Raw genomic sequence first — 9,898 nt, forward strand, 5'->3', positions numbered from 1 at the left:
TCCACCCAAAATTTATTTATGGGTTCCTTTCCAATTTTTTATATATATTTTAACTAAAAATTTCAAACCGACTGGGTTCCTGGGAATCCGGTGATTAAACCTAGATCCGCCCCTGATCACCAACCAATTTGGCTAGGCAGGTTCTTTCCATTATTCATTTCCACTATCTCATTTCTAAGACCATGTGTAGTGGTAAATTGTTATAATGTCCACACCATGGGGCATTATTCGACACGTGTCATCCCAGTCAGCATGGAGCATTATAGCATAAAGTGGTGTAGTGGAGCATTATTCCAATAACGCCCATATTATTTTTAATGCAAAAAAAAAGTTTTAAAAGTGATTGGCCAAAATGACCATGTGGGTACCATTTTCAAAACTTGTCAGATACTAGTCAAACATTGAAGAAATCTCATTGGCCACATGCACATGGTCTCAGGCATAGCCCAACAACTTCAGCGTTTTAATTAAAACGCTCACATGCTTCTTTTTGAAAAATAACGCCGGCTAACGCCGGGTGTAGTGGGGGAGGGGCGTTTTGGGGCGTTTTTTTTCAATATTTTTTTTAAAAATCATGTCCCACTACGGGTGGTCTAATGCAGCTTGTTTCTCAGATCCCAAACAGTGACACTTCTGATTCTTTTGTCGTTATGTTATTTTGAGATTTTGAAATATGCCCATTTGGTGCTACTGCTTTAATTTAAACTTGTAATATTCAGTTTTATTCAGATGGTGGGTAGATTTGATTTGTTGATGATGCTATATCACAATTTACTGGTATTTCTTTATTTACAACAGGGTGTTCAAGAATCAAATCACGAATTTTCTTTCGAAAAGGGGAGATGTGTAGGGTTTCTCTTGATTATACAACTGGGGATATATGCAGATAGTTTATTTGAGGGTAATTGGGTAATTTCTCAAAAAAAAAAGGGAAATATGTAATTGATTTTTTGGTTTGGGGAAATACGTAATAAGGAGGCTTAGGAGGAGGAAATATGTAAAAATCCCTAGGAAAAAAAATCAATTTTAATTTTAAAAAATCAATTAAATATAAAATCAATTTTAATTTTAAACAATCAATTTTAATTTTAAAAAATCAATTAAAAAAATCAATTTTAATTTTAAAATAACTTTTCAAAAATAAAATTACAAAATTACCCATGTGCCCTACACATATGAATCGCTGGCCTGCTGTTTCGTTTCTCCCCAGCCGCCAGTTCTCCACAACAACCGTATCCATCTCCGGCGACTCCAGCTTCAGCTGCGGCGACGCTAGTTCCGGCTCCTAGACATCGCTTTCACGTCCCCTGCTCCTTGTTCCGCTAAGGTCAGATTGTTTGTTTGATTGATATGATACTTTGATCTGTAGGGTTTTTACATTGTTGATTTATTTTAATATTTTAATTTATAGGGTTAAGAAAAACACTTTCAGACTTGCAGTTAAATTATTGGTAGTGTGTTTTATGCAGTACAGTTTTGAAAGATTGGGGATTTTTTTTTGGTTGAATTAAGTGCTAATTATATTAATTGAAATGGAAGTTACATGATTGGTTGAAAATCTGTGTGAGAATGGTGATGCCAACATAATTAGAAATTGTATCAGGTTTTTGAGTCGAACGATTACAAAGTTTTGTTAGTGATAACTAAAGATACACGAGAAGTGAATTAAGGCGGTTATGTGGTTGGTTGAGACATACCAAGGAGTAATAAGCAAGCATTGATCTATACGTTTTACATATAGTTTTGTTTTGGTTTTACTTTGCCATTCTATCCCGATATATCAACCAATATATCAGTGATATATCGATTATCGGTCCCCTACCGAGTTAGCGGTACAAAAATATTGGTCAGAATATCGGTACCGATAATATCAGCGATATTGCCCGATATTTGACCGATATGGGACCGATATTTGATCGATAAATCGCTGATTTTCCCGATATCAGTACCATTCTTCTTATTTCTACCGTTCATTTTTCTTCTTATTGCTGCTATTAGTGTTTTAAGTCTTAATTGTTATTTGTTAGTTGTTACTGTTAAATGTTAGTGTTTTAAGTCTTAGCCAGTTCTTACTTGTTACAATTGTTTGTGTTAAATTGCTATATATATAAATTTAGCATGATATTAAAATTACCGATATCCCACCAATATCCCACCGCGATAAACGATATCTCAAATATCGGTCCTTGACCGATATCCGATATTTTACCGCATTAACTACTTAGAAATGTAGTCACTTTAATCAAGTTGTATGTAATTCAACTGTAAAGTAAAATAACTATGGTCAGATTGTATGTTTTAGATTAGGAATCTTGATCTTGCATTTGTAGGTTTTTTTCTTAAATTAAACATTTTATTAGGAAGGGAAGAGAAACAAAAAAAGCTAAGCCGAACACTTTTTAAAAAACGACTTATTGACTTATAAAAGAATGTCCTTGTTAGTCATTTTACATGAATAGCCCCATAAGCTAATCCAAGCACTTTTTTAAAAACTCTTTTTCAAAAAGTCGTAAGTCAATAAGTCCTTTTTGAGTTAAATAAGCTTAGCCAAACAAGCCCTGAATCCCCTAAATCCTAGAAATTCAAAATCAAGCAATTAGAGGCCTTGAAACAAGGGTTTTTATTTGTTACAACAACAGTCTAGCTAGCCGTCAAAGGGAGGGGATGGAGAAGGAGACGAAAGCAGACGAAGAACAAACGCAAGTCATCAATCCATGGGAAGTGTCCGCTAAAGGCAAAATCGATTACGACAAACTCATCGACCAATTTGGTTGTCAAAGGCTCGACCAATCCTTCGTTGATCGAGTTCATCGTCTCACCAATCGCATTCCTCATATTTTTCTCCGCCGCAACGTCTTTTTCGCTCACAGGTTACTTCATTTTCTGATTTAAACTAAAAAAATGTGAATTCTGAAGCTATTTAGGTTAATGAAATAGGGACTTGAATGAGATTTTGGATGCTTATGAACGCGGTGAGAAGTTCTATCTCTACACAGGCAGAGGGCCTTCTTCTGAAGCTTTGCATTTGGGGCATCTTGTTCCTTTTATGTTCACCAAGTAATAAGATATATATTTATATTCCATTCCAGTAGATATAACTTTTCAACAACATACATACTCTAACACTGACCGAGTTGCAGATATTTGCAGGAGGCTTTCAAGGTTCCTCTAGTCATTCAACTAACGGATGATGAAAAATGCATGTGGAAGAACCTTACAGTAGAAGAGAGCAAGAGACTTGCTCGTGAGAATGCCAAAGATATAATTGCTTGTGGATTTGACGTCTCAAGGACCTTTATCTTCTCTGACTTTGATTATGTTGGTGGGTAAGTGTCATCGCATCATGATGCTGGCTGAGTTAAAACTAAATATTACTTCCTCATATATATACTTTACGTAAAACTTTACTTCTTATATCCATAAGAGTCCTCTATGATAGCATGTATATGATGTTATGGAGTCGTCATGTAAAATAGGGTGATGTTATTTAAAGAGTTAGTTGTTGTTTTTGTCCCTGTGGTTTGTCAAAAATCACTATTTCAGTCCATTAGTTTAAAAATTGCGATTTCAGTCCTTGTGGTTTCACTTTCGTAACCATTTCAGTCCCTGTACTTAACAGAATAATGGATTGAAATGGTTACGAAAGTGAAACCACAGGGACTGAAATGGTTACGAAAGTGAAACCACGGAGACTGAAATCGCAATTTTTAAACTAATGGACTGAAATAGTAATTTTTGACAAACCACAGGGACGAAAACAGTAATTAACTCTTATTTAAATATTGTGTAGTATTATACTATTATTATTAATTAATTAGATGGAGTAATGTGAACAATGACATACTCGGATAAAATTGAATCTAGTTTGTGATCTTGACTATATTAGAGAAAATTCAACTTAAAAGATCAGGCTCTACTTATAGGTAACTTTCTTCGTAATGAAAACTTATAAGTACCAAGATATAATAATTTTTAAATTATATATGCCTCAAAAATCAATTTAGTAGAATGTGTATAGGAAATAATTAGAGGTTGTATAATGGTTGGGTTGGGTGGATTTGGTGACTGGTAACTCTTTGGTATAGAAAACAGGTCTGGCTGAAGTTGACGTGTTTTTGTTTGTTTCAAAAATAATATTTGGTCTAAAATACCAGGGAAAAGTTATATTATTAAACTTGTAGAGCGTTTTACCAGTGGTCTATAATCCAACTGGTACAACCGTTGTAGGATCAAAACTCACTGTTTACAGGTCATGTATAACTCAACAAACAAAGAAAAAAATTAGTTTTGTTTCTGAGTTTTTCTATATTATCCACTGGCTTGTTGTATATACTGAGTTTTCTAATGATAGAATCTCACTTGCAGTGCCTTTTATGAGAACATGGTTAAGGTTGCAAAATGCGTCACATACAATAAGGTCAGAATTAGTAGTGACAAAAGTTACAAAATTTTCATTTGTTTTTTTATTCTAAAAGTTTTCTTTACTGAAATTATGCAGGTCGTTGGTATATTTGGTTTCACTGGTGAAGATCATATTGGAAAGATCAGTTTTCCGCCAGTCCAGGTCAGCATTTTCCAAATATTTGCACATAGTTTTTTACTTTATTAAATTCGTATTTGGAAACTTCTATGACTAAGAGAAGTTAGTAACCGAACATTGCTAAACGTATTCTACGTTCACAAAAGAGAAGAAAAAGATGGTTACAGTTGCAAGTTATGTGTTTAGAACAAGGCTTTTTGACTCCGGAGGAAATTGGAACATGACTTTTTAAAATATTAGATCACAACCAATCATTTTATGCAATGTTGGACTTGAGACCATAGTTGTCAATAGCGGTCGCTATGGTAGCTATAGCGAATAGCGTAGCGTATAGGTCGAAGGCTATAGGGTATGTAGCCATAAGTAGCCGAAATTTAGTTTATTTTTTAAATATAAATAGCGATTAAATATAGCTAAAAATAGCTTGATATAATATACATATAATTTCTTTTTCTAGTGTATCGCTATTTATAAAAATAGCTCCCACTATTTATCGCTATTTGCTATGTAGCATATAGGTAGTTAGGTACCTTATCGCTATTTGCCATCAACAACTATGCTTGAGACTTCTAATAATTTTGTTACAAAATCATAGTATTATATTACACTTTTAGAAATACTTATGAATATGCTTTTTTGCAGGCTGTTCCATCGTTCCCGAGTTCATTTCCACACTTGTTTTCTGGCAAGGATAAACTTCGCTGCTTGATTCCTTGTGCAATTGATCAGGTTGGTTTTTTCTTGTACACAACACAAACCGACCGATTCATAACTGAATGGAGAAAAATTGTCACATCTAATTGATTATGAAGAAATACACGGTGTAGTTATAAACAAGCTGGCTATTGTTAATCATCAAACTCTTGTGATACTTTATTTGATTAGTAAATTGAGAATAAACCGAGTGAAAATGATTTTAGGGATGGAAACATTTTTACCGTCGATTAAATAATCATTATTGGATATTGTATTGCTTCAGGATCCTTATTTCAGGATGACACGTGATGTTGCTCCTCGGCTGGGTTACAATAAGCCTGCATTAATTGAGTCACTATTTTTTCCAGCCCTTCAGGTACATTTGCCTAATATTATAGTTTTATGTTTACAATTTACACACACACACATATATGTATGTATGTATGTATTGTTTATGATATATTTATCTAGTTTGCTAAATGTTTCAGGGGCAAACAGGCAAAATGTCAGCCAGTGATGCGAATTCTGCAATATACGTGACCGACTCTCAAAAGGCTATTAAGGAGAAGGTATTTGATTTTCTATGCTTTTGGGACGCGTCCAAATAAGAACCACAGAATAATTAGGAGGAGCTAAAGATAATTTTTTAGCCTTTGTTCATGGAACATACAAAAGGAGGGAACGGTTGCGTTCATGGACATAACGGGGGGAGGTCTCAACCGTCCATTGAAATATGATCCAAGGGCTAAAAAGTGGTTTATTTGATTCATAATTATTCGATGGTTCTCATTTGAACCTCCCTTCTATGTTAATGTGCAAATGGCTTTTTAACCATTTGCATCTATATATCTCTAATAACATGCATATGTTAATTCTTTTATTGATTCTTTCACTTGTTGATGGTGGTAAGGTGATTATATAATTTTATATAGGTAAACAGATATGCTTTCTCGGGAGGGCAAGATTCTATTGAAAATCATAGGAAGTATGGAGCGAATCTCGAGGTATGTTAATGATTTCTACTTTTCTAGCATAAACTTGTGTCGATTCCTTGAATTGAAAAAAAATTCACTTTGAATAAATATTGACCATGACCATGCTAATGTGTTTTTTTTTGTAAATAGTAATATTTTTCTTGTCTTTATTGAAGGCTATACAAAACATTTGACTGATAGTCAAACACTTTTTTTCCTATCGTTATTGAAGGATATACAAAACATTTGACTGATAGTCAAACATTTTTTTTCCTAAAAGTTTTAGTAAGATTGTAATTTCATTGGCATCAGGTGTGTTCGTAAACGCCCCAAACTGACCGACCGCCTGAACTGAAGCAAGTTGTCGGTTTGAGGCTAATACGGTTTGGTTTTGGCGGTTTAATGATTTGGAACTAGAAACCGGACATGCAACCTATATTTTTATATATATTTTTTCCCACTATGATATATGCAATTATGTGTATGTATTATATTCATGAACCATCTTAATCATTTTAAAGTTTCTTAGTACGAACTAACTATTCCGGAAAAAGAATATTAAAAATCGGTCCAAATGACAAGCAGCCAAAACCAAACCGCCAAACCGGCCTGTACGACTGACCTACTTATCCCTGTTGGTTTATTTTTCTGTTTATCGAAACCATGGTTGGTAGCTCGGCCTAGAATTTGAACTATATCATTACAATAACATCATATTTTCTGAATAAAACGATGCTATAAGATTATATGCATTCGAACATGTTTTATTTGTCAAGTACGACGTTGTGTAGGTGGATATTCCTTTCAAATATCTTAGCTTCTTCTTGGAAGACGATGAAGAACTTGAACATATTAGGAAGGTAAGATGACAGTCTATCAATGCCTTTAAATCGTGATATGATAATGCGGCGTTTGTTCATTACCAACCAAAGTAAAATGCTCTTTTTGTTTTTTTAAATTTCAGGAATATGGTTCGGGGCGTATGCTTACAGGTGAAGTGAAAAAGAGATTAATTGAGGTTTTAACCGAAATTGTGGAAAGACACCGCGCAGCAAGGGCAGCTGTGACCGATGAGGTATGAGTACTTGAACTCCGGAAAAAGAAATAAAATATAGATGTAAATGAGCTACTTGAGATTGCTCGCTTGAAGCTTGAAACCAGCCGCACTTAAACAATCTCGAGTCTAAATTCGAGTTCGTTTAACAAACAAGCTTGCCTAGGCTCGTGGACCTAAGCGAGGCTCTTATTTATATTAATATAGTAATTATTTTCTATAATATATGTATAATAAATATTAGTATAAACTTGGTTTAATAAAGCGAGCTTAAAGCGTGAGGCAATGAAGCGCTAGGGGTGTCGCTTTTCTTGCTCCGAGGCGACAAATCACGTGAAGCGTTTTGAAGCGCTCTTTAAGCCCGAAGCGCCATTGGTTTGAAGCGACGCTTCAGCCTAATCAGGTCAGATTTGGGTTTTTTATTTAGGCCCAATAGTCTCTAATAGGGTTTAACTGAGGCCCGCTACTTCTTTACCCTAAAAAAAGAACGTTAGTAAACATCTTCAGCCGCTCCCTCCCTCTTCTCCATCGATTCTTCATACTTTCTCCAATAATCGACTTTAATTTACGTTTTAACTATGTTTTTTATGTGTTAAGTATGTTTTTTAATCATGTTTTTGTGTTTATTATTGATTAACAAGTAGAATATGTCATATTGATGTGTACAAATAAATTTTTTATTTTTTTTTAATTTTGAGCGCTTCGTATACGTGAAGCTCTCGCTTCGTACTTGAAGCTTTGCTTAAAGCTTTTGGAACCAAAACGCTTCGGAGCGCCTCACGCTTTTTTAAACCAAGAGTATAAATGAAGTTATGGTAATAACTAAAGAGATATATATATAGAAAAGTTACAGTCGTAAGTACATATAAATAAAAATAATTATATATATAACTATATTAAATAATCAAAGGTTGAGGTTAAGCCGATCTCAAGCATGAAAAATAATTAGCAAACCAAGCTCTTGCTCCCGCAAAATGAAATGAGCCAAGCCTAGAGCTCGATTCGTTTACACTCTTAGTTACACGAATGGGAATAATATGTAAGAATTTACATATTACAATATGTTTTTTTTTTTTTGCAGATGGTTGATGCATTCATGGCAGTCAGACCGCTACCAAATATGTTCGCGTGAAACTGCAGGTGGTTTATCGAAAGTGTTTTTAATACCAATGCTTTACTCGATCGGAGTGTACGGGGAGAATCACCTCATTTATGTCCTTGTAGAAGACTTTTTCCGTCACAAGTGTAATGTGTTGATACAAAAATGATCTTCAAAACAAGCTTTTTTAGAATGGCAAATTTGATATGAACTTCAGTATTTTTTGGTTTTTTGATACATTATTAATACGTGATTAAATATTTAGGCATTTCATGAAATATTATGTATTACATGGTTTTTTTATTGTAGTTATGGTTAGTACGTAATCACATAATCACTTAGTGGGGTTTCGCATAAATATTATAATGAAATTACGTAATTACGTAATGGGTTATCAAAAATCACGTAATCACGTAATAATACATAGTCAACTATTGTTACGTAATCACTCAGTGGGGTTTAACATAGTATACTACTATACTATAAGAAAATCACGTAATGGGTATTCACCGTTTATGTTCTAGTACGTAATTACGTACCGGAACATAATCAAGTAATGTTACACAATCACGTAACATTAGCGTATGAAAAAAGTTATAAATGCTCGTTAATACAGTGTATTATTTTTAAATATTAGCGTATGAAAAAGTTATATCCGTTTGAAAATTATGGTAAAGTGCGTTTATGAGTCAACAATATTTGATTTTCCTATTTGCCTTTTTCCTCACTTGTTTCTCTTTTTAAGGTAAGTGAATTCTATTTTGAGACCATATAATCTCAACCATTAATCTTGTAAATCGACAGCCCAGATTATACTCTACGTTTTGTATGCTTCATTCCTCTACATGATATAACATGTTCAAACCGTTTATATAAAAATATGTAGCGTATTAAATATTCGGGTTAGCATCTAAGACAAATTATGTACACACACATATACATTTTGCCGACCATGAATACCAACCCGTCAATAGTTTTCCTCCACAAACTCGATTGCAATTGAAACATGATGGCTCTAGCCTCTACAGATTATAGCAAGTTCAAAACCCATACATGGAAACATGATGGCTTTATATATTACAGATCTGAAGTTCAAAACCATAATATAGTTTATGAAAGAAGATGAATAATAACTTTATTTTTAAAATAATATATAGCTTTTTATTATTTTTTATTTAATATATTATAATAGTTTATTATTATATTTACTTTTAACAATATATTTTTCTTTTTTTTCTTTTTTAAAACCATATATTTCCTGTACCATTTTTTAATAATTCTTTTTTCTCTTTTTAGAATATATATTAATTCATCAAACAATTCGATACTTCTTTAATAATTTACGTTTATAACTTTTTTCTAAAAACTTAAGTACGTAGTTTTACTTAATTTTTTCCCTCGACATTCCATTATAAGTTTTGTTAAGAACAGAGTTTTACTCAAAATAAAGTATTTATTTGGTATACCATTTATTTCCTTTACCATTTTTTTAATAATCCTTTTTTCTTTCTTTAGAATATATATTAATTTATCAA

At 33.2% G+C, this 9,898-nt stretch overlaps 1 protein-coding gene across 1 annotated transcript; it reads left to right on the top strand.

Moving 5' to 3' along the window:
- Positions 1–1,168: 1,168 nt before the first annotated feature.
- On the top strand, positions 1,169–8,641 carry LOC110926389 (tryptophan--tRNA ligase, cytoplasmic). Its single transcript, XM_022170141.2, has 13 exons — positions 1,169–1,327; positions 2,640–2,870; positions 2,938–3,057; positions 3,141–3,326; positions 4,366–4,417; positions 4,499–4,564; positions 5,183–5,269; positions 5,520–5,612; positions 5,725–5,805; positions 6,169–6,240; positions 7,002–7,070; positions 7,175–7,285; positions 8,346–8,641. The coding sequence occupies exons 2-13, from the start codon at positions 2,665–2,667 to the stop codon at positions 8,394–8,396; spliced, it is 1,194 nt and encodes a 397-aa protein (XP_022025833.1). The 5' UTR covers positions 1,169–1,327; positions 2,640–2,664; the 3' UTR covers positions 8,397–8,641.
- Positions 8,642–9,898: the final 1,257 nt, after the last annotated feature.

The sequence above is a fragment of the Helianthus annuus genome, chromosome 14 (genome assembly GCF_002127325.2).
Source record: "Helianthus annuus cultivar XRQ/B chromosome 14, HanXRQr2.0-SUNRISE, whole genome shotgun sequence".
In the NCBI taxonomy this organism is placed as follows: Eukaryota; Viridiplantae; Streptophyta; class Magnoliopsida; order Asterales; family Asteraceae; genus Helianthus; species Helianthus annuus.